The sequence below is a fragment of the Nerophis ophidion genome, linkage group LG05, assembly GCF_033978795.1.
Source record: "Nerophis ophidion isolate RoL-2023_Sa linkage group LG05, RoL_Noph_v1.0, whole genome shotgun sequence".
Lineage (NCBI taxonomy): Eukaryota > Metazoa > Chordata > Actinopteri > Syngnathiformes > Syngnathidae > Nerophis > Nerophis ophidion.
The window spans coordinates 57,407,274-57,419,901 of record NC_084615.1 but is presented as its reverse complement, the minus strand read 5'-3'; the positions used below and the strand labels follow the sequence as shown (position 1 = coordinate 57,419,901).

Sequence of the window (12,628 nt, the reverse complement as noted above, 5' to 3'; positions counted from 1 at the left end):
TCTTACTACTACTTGTAACTTCACATCATGTATCACACATGTTTGCTTTGGGTGTTGTTTTATCATAACAACATGACTGCTTTTTTAACGCCAGACTAATTCCTTGGACCGACAAGCAATTTTACTTTAATATAATTATTAATTGTGAAAAATATAGACATTTACAAATCTATATGCTCTGTTACAGCACTAATCGTAACATTGACCTGCTGATGGTGTTCTTGTCATATATTTTCTGGTTTAAAAATGAACATTGAGGAAGTTGCAAACATCCAATTTAATTGTTTACTTTCACCCTGTCTTACAGGATGAAACGATTACCATAGAGACAGTTGTTCCATTTGAGGTTTCTGCCAACTTTATGTCCACAAAGGTATGTTGTTGTTTCTTTAGATCAAGGGTCTTCAACTTAAACTCAAGTAGGTCCAGATACAGATCATTTCCTCATTGCCTTTCTTTGTTTTCATTAAAATTATACTTTTTGTCAGCACTTTGGCTGTGGTTATTTTTGTAACAGTCTAATGAGCAGTTATAGCTTAAATATATTTCCTAAATTAAATTGTCATCTTTACTGTTAGTTAGGAGTAGGGATGCAAGGATTATGGATTTTGACTGTATGACTATAGTCTGAGTAATCACGGAGCATAGGTGAGGATAGGAACGTAGCTCGACCAGTAAATTGGATAAATGGTAATAAACGTACTGTGATGAGCTAGCGACTTGTCCGGGGTGTACACCGCCTTCCGCCCGATTGTAGCTGAGATAGGCACCAGAGCCCCCCCCAAATCCAAAGTGAATAAGCGGTAGAAAATGGATGGATAGATAGTAATAAACGTACAAAATGATAAATATAAACAAACTATTATTAGTAATTAATATATTAATTCATAATTGCATTATTAATGTAAGACTAAGATTAACTTTATTGATCCACCATGGGGAAATGTTAATCATGTAGGGATTAAATTTAACTGTTGTGATTCATGCCTATTTATTAATTTTTAATAATCTATTTTTTACGCAGTTAATCCCACGATATACTATTTTTGTTCTACAGGCTCCTGATGTTTTGTTAATGGTTTACCCTTGCTATAAGATGGGGGAAAATGATCAATTCTCCAATGCATCACCATTAAAACATAGACGATTCATGAAAAGATGGACAAATGTCCAAACATCGATTATTTACGTATCCATCCATGCGTCCATCTATTTTGTACCACTTGTCCCTCTCGGGGACAAGTGGTACAAAATGCAAAAAAAAATGACAAGTGCAGCCTATCCCAGCTATGTTAAACAATATTCCCTCCAATTTTTCAAGTGTCTGAACAAACGCACAAACTCTCTGAGCATTCAGCTCAGTGGAGCACATGTGCGCAACATCAGACGTGCACACTGTGGCCATACCAGCATCACACCTACCCCAAGTTAAATGTTTTAATATAAATCAAATGACAGCAGTTATGTTCATAAGATTATTTTCTAATGTAGGTGATTTGGCCCACTTACAATGAAAATAACAAACAAAATGTTGTTTTTCATGAGTGTACAAGTACTGTATGTCTAGGTGGGGGTCTTACTTTATAAATAATGTGTTACCCTTTCACATCACATTTACTTCACCTTAAAAAATTCTCATGTTGCACTATGAGATGTAATAAGCATGGGATAAAATGTACATTCTTGTAACTTTCTGTCTGAAAAATATATTTTTTTTATTAGCATTCCTGTAATATAGTAACAGCATTCATGATTAATATCCATAAATTACATTAAATGACAGTCAAATAAGCACACATCTGATTGAGGAGTCATAGTGTAACAACCTGGCATTTATACATTTATACATACAGTGGGGCAGAAAAGTATTTAGTCAGCCACCGATTGTGCAATTTCTCCCACTTAAAATGATGACAGAGGTCTGTAATTTTCATCATAGCTACACTTCAACTGTGAGAGACAGAATGTGAAAAAAAAAATCCAGGAATTCACATTGTAGGAATTTTAAAGAATTTATTTGTACATTATGGTGGAAAATAAGTATTTGGTCAACCATTCAAAGCTCTCACTGATGGAAGGAGGTTTTGGCTTAAAATCTCACGATACATGGCCCCATTCATTCTTTCCTTAACACGGATCAATCGTCCTGTCCCCTTAGCAGAAAAACAACCCCAATGCATGATTTTTCCACCCCCATGCTTCACAGTAGGTATAGTGTTCTTGGGATGCAACTCAGTATTCTTCCTCCAAACACGACGAGTTGAGTTTATACCAAAATGGATACATGGATGATACAGCAGAGGATTGGGAGAATGTCATGTGGTCAGATGAAACCAAAATAGAACTTTATGATCCATAATACACCAATGCTAATACAGCACTTTTTAAAATCTTCACACTCGTCTCCCATTTCCAAAAAATCTGTTTTTAAAGACAAGCTGTGTTTGGGTGTGGGTATAGAAATGTATATTGCAAGGGAAAAACACCCTAAGTAGGTGATGCGTGTGCGTGCATTGGTGACCAAATCATGCAGGGGAAGGAAGGATCATTTAAAATATAAGATGGATGAGAAGTTTGTATTGTTTTCCTCAGTTGGAGCCTTTGGAGCAGGTAGCAGTGGATATTCCTTTCCTGATGCTAACAGAGATCCAATCTTTGTCCCCTTGGCCACTGCTATTAGCTTCCTCCTCTCTGCAGAATTTCACTATGAAGACCAACACACCACAGCAACTACATCAAGGTATACTTTCATATAATCACACATCACGTGACTTTTGACAATCTAAGTTTTGAAATGTAAATATTTTTGGTGGTCTGCAGGACAATATATTATTTATGAATGAGTTATTGAAAAATACTAAACAATGTATATTTAAAATATAAATATATACATATGTGTATGTATGTATGTAACGTATGTATGTATGTATATATATATATATATATATCCCCTTTGGAAAGAGGCCAGGGCAGTTTCATTTACTCCTATCAACTAATAATTATATGTATATTTTTATACCTACAATACCTATCAAACTATTTACTTCTTTATACCAACATCATCACGTACATCAAGTACACTAAATTATCATTTATTTTTGCATAGTCAAACAAATACATATTTCAATGTGCTGTCAAAAATGGTCCCTGATAACAAATTACAATTCTGCAAATGGTTCAAAACTTATGGTTGTTCAAACATAACTCTGTATGTCATGTTGCTGTCTGTTAAAGGGTTGTTGTTTAGATTTACAATTGCACCTCAGATACGGATTTAATTGGTTCTGGGACACTGTTTATAGATTGAAAAACTTGTTTTGCAAAACAACGTTGCTAATTTAGATGGATTGAAATGTATTTAATTGGTGCTTGAGGCAGCTCATATCCCCAAACAATTATAAGATGATGCACTTGTATCCTAAATATCTCTGTACTTTGGTAAGGTTGGACTGTTTTTTTCTTTCTTGTTGTGTTTATCTCTTTTAAACAAACATATCTGTTAGCCAACTCCAAAATGTTGTAGCACTTTGAAATGTATCCGTTTTGTAAAATGCACTACATTTAAAATGTATATTTATTATTATTGTTAGGTGTGATTAAAAAGTACAATACTGGTGTGCATGGTATAAAAAATTCCTACTAAAAACTGACGTTCTCATGAAAACCACACATCATGTTGTAGCGCAACAACTTCACTGCTCGCTACACAACAAACAAGTCATTAATAAAACGTCCTCATATAAAGATGTTTGTATGGAATAAATTTGCCTTTTTCTTGTCGTCAGTCATTCTGAAGAAAGATGAGTGTGCAAGTGAGTGCTTCAGTCTTCTTTGTCCACCACTAAATAATAACAACAACAACACTGTGGCAACTGGACAATACCTGATTTCATGGAGGAGGTACAACACACATACAAACACACGCTAACAAGTCCGTTTTTAAATGACGATTAAAACGTTTAAAATTCCTGTTGCTGAATATTAAAGACTGAACAGTTTTTATTGTGTTTTAAAGACAGTCCTCAAGTCCAGACAGTCCTTTAATTGAAACAACCGTGTCTCTGCCCCACGTCCTTCTGGAGTCTGTCCCACTTCACATCCATGCTGGTCAGTGTCCTCACTTTTCTACCTTCTCATGCTGACATCACTGCTCTAGTTAGTGCCGCCTCTACGTATACTTTGATGTCACAGCCGTGAATAGAGAGTATGGCCAACTCGTTTTTTAAAGCTGGTAGCAAACATGGCGCCCTGAGAGGTTTTTGACAAATCAGAGTATGCCCAGAGAATCCCTAAACGATAGGTAATCACAGTGTGCCTTGTTTGCTGCCAACTTTGAAACCAAATTGGCCATACTTGATGTGACACAGCAGCGCTACCCAGTGGTTAAAGTCAGCTAAACTCCATAATCTGATGATGAAAATATATTGTTATTACTTCTTTGTTGGATAATAAAGCAAATGGGTTGTGGGTTGCAGGCTAGCGTTTTGACACTCTAGTTGTAATGAATATACTTTTGTGTTGGAAGAACATCAGCGCTCTTCAGAACCATGCAGTGCGCTCTCATATTTAAAGTATGCACCTATCTTAAGTATATGACAAAAAACCCAAGTCCAAGCTATGTCAGAACTAGGAAAGAAGAACAGGACGTACGTTTAGAATAATTTTGTTTTTGCATTACATTTAGAAGTACTTTTACCAGTGCTTCTAGCAGTACTTTTAGCATTACTTCTAGCAGTACTTTTAGCATTACTTCTAGCAGTACCTCTGGCATTATATTTAGCAATACTTTTACCATTATATTCAACAGTACTTTACCATTACTTCGAGCAGTTCTTCTAGGAGTACTTTTTAACATACTTCCAGCATTTACTAGTACTTTCACCATTACTTCCAGCAGTACTTCTAGGAGTACTTATAGCAATACTTGTATTATTATATCCAGCATTACATTTCTTAGTAGTTTTACTGTTACTTCTCATAGTTCTTCTAGGAGTACTTTTAGCAATGAATATTACTTATAACATTATTTATAGCAGGACTTCTAATGTTTCCTCTAGCAATACTTTTACCATTACTTCTAGAAGGACTTTTAGCGTTACTTTTAGCAGTACTTTTACCATTACGTCTGGTAGTACTTCAAGCATAACTCCTAGCATTACGTCGAGCAGTACTTCCAGCAGGACTTCTAGCATATTGACACAGCTTGGATTTATTTTGTCCTCAAAATGATTTGTACTTTTCTTAGTTTGTGTAATAAAAAGAATGCATTTGGTCAAATTATGTATTTGTGAACTACACGTTCATTTATAACAATAACACACTTTTGATTTCAGTTGCATTTCATGGATGGTTTCTAATAAATACAATTATTCATAATCTCTGTTCACTAATTTTCTTTTTAAATCCATAAATAAAATCCAACTGAAATTAAGCATTTCTTGATTTGTGCTAATTCACTTGTTATTCACAAATGAACATAACTTGAATTAGTTTGTCACACAAACAAAAACGTTTCCTCATCTTTAAAAAAAAATAAATAAAGAATGAATGGATGAATTAATGAAAAAAAAAGAATAAATAAATTGACAAAAGAATGAAAAATACATTGGTGGAATAATAAATTCAAGTAATGAAAGAATGGCTGTTTGCGTGGATGAATAGATACATGAATTAGTTATTAAAGTAATTGATATATAAATGAGTAAATAAATTAATGAATGAAACAATGGTTGGATGAATACATTGTTGAAAGAAATTGATCCAAATTAATTAATGATTGAATTAATACATGTAAGAATAAATACATTAATGGATGAATGAGGTGCTACTATAATATATAGCAAGATATTTATTTACTTCGAGGATGTTATCCAAATGTATGTAATTATGTATTTCCACACTTTGACTGTCATGTGTTTGTTGTTTATGAAGATATCCCTTCCTTTGGGAGAGTGCGAGAGTCTCTTCCAGTTTGTTTCCACATTGAGAACAGAACATCCCTGGTACAGGAAGTGCAGATCGCTGTGGAACCCTCTGATTCCTTCATGTTCTCTGGACTCAAACAGGTACCATCATCATAATCATCATCATCATAACCATCATCATGTTGATGTTAATAACATTTACAACATGCAACATGAGCTTTGGGTCATGACCGAAAGGATAAGATCACGGGTACAAGCGGCCGAAATGAGTTTCCTCCGCCGGGTGGCGGGGCTCTCCCTTAGAGATAGGATGAGAAGCTCTGCCATCCGGGAGGAGCTCAACGTAAAGCCGCTGCTCCTCCACATCGAGAGGAGCCAGATGAGGTGGTTCGGGCATCTGGTCAGGATGCCACCCGAACGCCTCCCTAGGGAGGTGTTTAGGGCACGTCCAACCGGTAGGAGGCCACGGGGAAGACCCAGGACACGTTGGGAAGACTATGTCTCCCGGCTGGCCTGGGAACGCCTCGGGATCCCCCGGGAAGAGCTAGACGAAGTGGCTGGAGATAGGGAAGTCTGGGCTTCCCTGCTTAGGCTGCTGCCCCCGCGACCCGACCTCGGATAAGCGGAAGATGATGGATGGATGGATGGAACATGACATGAATATAATCTGCTGTTACTTGACCAATTAAACATAGTTAAACACTCATATTTAAAGGATGTTTTAAAGTGAAAATATGATGGATTTCATTATTGTCTTGAACGTACTGACCAGTCACTGTAGTAGACTTGGGAACAGGAAGTGAAACACAGCCTCACTCTGTTTGATGCTGACTCTGGTCATCTGACCACTGGGACTGTTGCCTATCAGCTATTCTTATAGACGTGGCAAACCAGGTAGACTTGACAGGTCTGCCAGGTAGGTCATGCCTCTAAGAACAGCTGATAGATAACAGTCACAGTGGTCAGATGACCCTTCTGAAGAAGACAGTTGAAACATGTCAGGTAAAAATTCCATCTAATCTAACAAAAATATTGTCTGATTACAGGAACATTTTAAAAGTATATGTATGAGAAGACATAATTAACAGCTCGTTTAGAGAGCCCAGTGTGAAGACCATTGCAGTAGTTTAACCTGTTGGAGACAACGGCGTTGATTAGGCTTTTTAAGTCTGCTTTGCACACTTTTCCTTTAATTTTGGTAATGTTTTTTAGGAAGTAAAACTGCTGATGTTGATGACTCAATGTGGCTGTTATAGTTTAAGCCTGAGTCCATTACTACCTCCAGATTTCTAACCTGACTACTCTGTTTCAGAGAGTAGCTCAATATGTCAATATAGCAGCACAACCGAGTTAGCTTTCTGTGCATTAAAAATAGTTTGTCTGCGTTTATAATGCGCTGATAACAATATTGCTAATACTTGATTAATATCGATGTCGCAAGGTATACATGGAGTATTATTGTTGTTTTTGGGATGTTTCTTTAGAGGGGTTTATGGCCGCAATAGTGTACTCCCATTAGCTGCATTGTTAGCCACCGTGTACTTGCCATATTTTATGACTTAAAATGCATTGAGGAAAACCCTATGTGTTCTTGTCTTACATAAGGATTGTGTATGATAAGCAAATCAAAAAAGTGCACTTACCCTGTAACAGACGCAAGTAAATTTATAAATAATCATATTTTCATGCAGTGATCTTCCAAAAAGTCATGTATGAAATATCACACAATCAAGTTTGCAGCTGATGTGTTGAAAGTGCAGCAAATGTTTTAATCAAATGTTTAAAGGCCTACTGAAATGATATTTTCTTATTTAAACGGGAATAGCAGGTCCATTTTATGTGTCATACTTGATCATTGCGCGATATTGCCATATTTTTGCTGAAAGGATTTAGTAGAGAACATCGATGATAAAGTTTGCAACTTTTGGTCGCTAATAGAAAATCCCTGCTTTTACCGAAAGTATGTGCGCATGACGTCACATGTTGCAGGGCTCCACACATATTCATTGTTTGTAATGGGAGCCACCAGCAGTAAGAGCAATTCGGACCGAGAAAGCGACAATTTCCCCATTAATTTGAGCGAGGATGAAAGATTTGTGAATTAGGATATTGATAGTGAAGGACTAGAAAGGAAAAAAAAAGCGACTGCTCCGGGCGGCGGCAGTGTGAGCGTTTCAGATGTAATTAGACACATTTACTAGGATATTTCTGGAAGATCCCTTATCTGCTTATTGTTTTAATATTGTTTTAGTGAGATTGTAAAGATTGTAAAGACATACCTCTAGGTCGGATGGCTGCGGTGAACACTCATTGTCTCAGAGAGAAGCTGAGCAGCCAAGCTCACAGCTGCTGCAGGATGAAAAATAATCCAATGATGTCTCCGGTAAGATATACATCACAATTTTCCCATCCAAAAACATGCTGGTTGACGTAGAGAAAACATGTTCGCTTGACCGCTCTGTGTTAAAGCCTCACAACAAACAAAGAAACACCGGCTGTGTCTCGGTGCTAAAGACAGCTGCAATACAAGGCTTTCCACCAACAGCATTGTTCTTTATAGTCTCCATTATTAAATGAACAAATTGCAAAAGATTCAGCAACACAGATGTCCAGAATACTGTGTAATTATGCGATTAAAGCAGACGACTTTTAGCCGCTAGTGGTGCAGCGCTATTATTTTCTGACAGTCCGTGACGTCACGCGTACACGTCATCATTCCGCAACGTTTTCAACAAAAAAACTCACGAGAAATGTGAAATTGCAATTTAGTAAACTAAAAAGGGCGTATTGGCATGTGTTGCAATGTTAATATTTCATCATTGATTTATAAACTATCAGACTGCGTGGTCGGTAGTAGTGGGTTTCAGTAGGCCTTTAAAATTATTTGATACAAAAACAAGTAAATTATGAAAACAGTTATTTTTCCTTCTTTTGATGGGTGATAATTACGTTTTGTTTTTTTGCAGGTGCATCTACGTATACTTCCTGGTTCCGAGCAGCAAATGTTGTATAATTATTATCCGCTGATGGCTGGTTATCAAACGCTGCCTCAACTCAGCATCAATGTCTCTCGTTGGTCCAATAATGCTTACAACCTCAAGCGCTTTCTTCCTCATCGAGTCTTCGTCAAGGTAAAATGAACCAAACCAAAAAAAAAAACGTGCTCGTATATGCACAATGTTCATGAATAGTCCCTAAGGACACAATGTTTTTATTCAACACAATCCTGAGTGTTAACTTAATTACTGCTGAATGTGATGAAATGTAACATTCTATTATGTGTGTATTTCTTCTGCACAACACTTAATGTTTACTTACTTAATGCTGAATGTGATAAAATGTAACAATAAAAAAATTAATTTCAGGAAAATTTGCATGTGCAAATGCTGAAAAGCCCAACTGAAACGCTTATTGTTAGCACACTAGCCAGATAGCGTCAAGTAACACAATCGAAGATTCGTAGGTGGGTGCCCCTCAAAATGGGTTTACAGGAGTTTGCAATCAACATTTGTCAAGTACCTAAATATATGAGGCTGTATACCTCCAAAATTTTCTAAAAAAGCTAGTTTGTTAACGTTGGCATGATAACACTTAGCATGCCTCAAGTACTGAAATCTATGACTCTAAGGTACTGTATAGACCTGCAAAAATGATGTTTAAGAAAAGCTGGCTGGTGTTTACATGCTAATGTTAGCATACTATCATTTGACGAACATTAGCAAGGAGCATTTTGACATGGGAGCGATTTGAATCGATCGATAAATGCGGGAGTACTGTATTTGGGACAATAGAGCACATTGGTTTATAAGCTGCACCCAGAACATTTTAGAAGAAAATAAATATTTTTTCCACATATTAGCTGCACCGGACTATAAACTGCAGATATATATATTGCGACATGAGTTATTTACAAGAAAAAATTCTGTAAAGGTTTTTTTTTATATACTTTTAACTGTTTACAAACGGCGCCTGTAACACGGCAGTAAAACTGCTAAGCAAACAAATCAGAAATCATCGACATGGACCCAATTGCTACGGAAGTTAGCTCTTCAATCAGCTAAACAGACTCAATAACTCCGCAGAGACGTTTTGGTGAATCTACTGAGGAATTTGTGAAACTGAAACAATACAAAAATAATGCAGTTGTAAGTTAATAATACTAACACAGAAACCCATAAACCTGTTGGCATATTAGCTAATGCATGTACAAATATGTATGAAAACACTCCTACAGACATCACACATGGGACAGTTTAATAAGTACAAACAGTTTTAGATATATTGTAAAATTTACAAATATTGATTGGAGTGATGAATTTAGTATCCATACGAGTAGAACACTATGGACGGCTATAAGGCTGAACTGCATTCCGGTTGAAAAAAAAAAAAAGCACGACAGATAAATGGAAGAACACTGCTGCACCTGCACTGGGCGAATTCGTTCAAAAGATGGAGCCATAACACAGACAATAAAACACCCGGTCAGTGTTTTTTATTATTATTATTATTATTTATTTATTTATTTATTTTATTTTTCTTAGAAAATCATTTTTATTATTGCCGTCAGCAAAGAAACATCCATAAATATGCCACTCTGTTTTATAAGCCACAGGGTTCAAAGTGTAGGGAAAAAAAGTAGTGGCTTACAGTTCGGAATTTATGGTAGTAACAATTTTTAATAGTTTTTAAGAGTTCCGGAAAAAGCAGAGAATCCTAAATATCTGGGAATTTTTTCTACATAAAAAATAAATAGAAGGAATAGGTTGAATGTTTTGATGGCAAAATGTTTAAATTATGTGGGGAAAAAAGGGGGTTATAATAATTAAGATTATAATTGTGTGATTACTTTATGGCATTCACCCAATTCTACTGTTATGTTGGTATTGTTGCTACACAATAAATAACTTATTTACTGCTGAATGGGATGAAATACACTAATATTAATATTATTCTATTATGTCTTTTTTGCAGCCGCAGGGCAAAGATTTGGACAACGACTCCATCGCTGCAGCGTGACTGAAGGGGAAGTAAAAATACTGCAGTATTGTATACATTGTACTGTGTAATTCTTCTCAGACAACGTATGCTAACATTTAATTTACCGTCATTATAGAATTATTATTACAACATTCATCAAGGATAACAGTGTAATTAAAAGATGACATTTTGGTGACACAATGATCTCTTCAAATAGTTTCTATGTTTTATAGATAATTATTCACATTTCACATTGAATAACATGACATCATGTTTTTTTTAAATATACTTTTGTTACGTTTTATGATTCAACAACAACATTTTTGTCAAATGTACAACAAAAAATCTGTAAAAAAACATGAAATATAAATGAAGTAATTTTCATAGCTTAAACATGAACATTGTGATTTGTTATGATAAAAATAAATGATTAGTTCATCATTGAAGAAATGTGATTTTGTAAAAAACAAATGTCTGAAGCATAAATTTGATGATAAATTAAATCAAACTAAACTAAATAATGAAAATAATATAGTTGTGTCCATTTGTGTTATCATTTTAAGTGTGAATATGTTGTTTTCACCATGAACATGTAAACCATTTATAACCATTAAAAAGTTTTTTAAAACAAGAGTAAATATTGAATCATAGTCAGATAATAGTGTTGCTTCTATTTAAAATTATATTAAAATGTGTTTTTATTGAGGCTGTCAAAATATTTAAAATTTTTATTTGTGATTAATTAATTAACTCAAAATTATTTGCGGGAAATCGCAGATATGTATAATTTTTCATCATTAATAAGTGTACACTAGGCAAATAATTTTCACATTTTAACCCCATGAACGGACAATTCATTTGCTTTAAATAAATGTGTTTTAAACATTATGCTTTTTTAAACAGCTCAAGACAAAAAGGAAAAAAATGATGATAATTTAAAAAACAAAAGGCCTACTGTGTGTTGGTGTCTTGCCAGATTGTGTATTATGTAAAAATACATAATTTCTATTCCTGCTTTAAGAGCACTTGCATTCAGAGGAGGAGCTACGCTTCCATGTTTAGATAACAGTGTCACGCATACATAACACAAAATGTTGATTGTTATAACAATGCTTTTATTATCAAAGAGGTTTTTGTAATATCCACCCATCCAATTTCTACCGCTTGTCCCTTTTGGGGTCATTAGGGGCTGTAGCCTATCCCAGCTGTAATCTGTGATATTTCTACCTGAATACATGCTTCTGTTATGCTGTACATTACATGTTGTACAAGTTACTGGTCTTCATATTGCTGCATTGCAATGTTTTAATCTTCTCTATAAATTAATCAAATGTAGTATCCAGCCTGCTAATCATTTTGTAATTGAGGACTCAACCAGAACATGTTATAATAGAATTTACACAATATTTCAGCCAGCCAGATTTTTTTTTTTCAAAAGTACTAAACTACAAATGAAAGTGAAGCAAAAACTTTACATTAACATTACAAAGTACAGTACAAGGAACTGAGATGATTGTGATAACGATTGATAGTTAAAATACAAAGCTAACGTATTCTTATAGGTGCCAAATGCAGGAGTTGCAGCCGAACATCCAACTTGGCTGCACTCTTCAGCCATGGGAGAAATCCTGTCTTTAACAAGGTGCTTCCTTAGATTGGAAGTATTCCCGCCACTGGTCTTGATAGCGAGCATAATCTGCATCGGTATCACATTTAGAAAAAACGAG

General features: G+C 35.3%; 1 protein-coding gene across 1 annotated transcript in view; it reads left to right on the top strand.

Annotated features, from left to right (window-relative positions):
• The window catches only part of trappc11 (trafficking protein particle complex subunit 11), a 40,149-nt gene extending 27,913 nt beyond the window's left edge, over positions 1 to 12,236 (top strand). Inside the window, exons 24-30 of the mRNA XM_061901569.1 lie at positions 308 to 373; positions 2,593 to 2,740; positions 3,786 to 3,900; positions 4,016 to 4,107; positions 5,932 to 6,065; positions 8,891 to 9,055; positions 10,896 to 12,236. Of these exons, the coding sequence (XP_061757553.1) occupies positions 308 to 373; positions 2,593 to 2,740; positions 3,786 to 3,900; positions 4,016 to 4,107; positions 5,932 to 6,065; positions 8,891 to 9,055; positions 10,896 to 10,940 (765 nt within the window). The 3' untranslated portion in view covers positions 10,941 to 12,236. The remainder of the gene's footprint in view (positions 1 to 307; positions 374 to 2,592; positions 2,741 to 3,785; positions 3,901 to 4,015; positions 4,108 to 5,931; positions 6,066 to 8,890; positions 9,056 to 10,895) is intronic.
• The last annotated feature ends 392 nt before the right edge of the window (positions 12,237 to 12,628 follow it).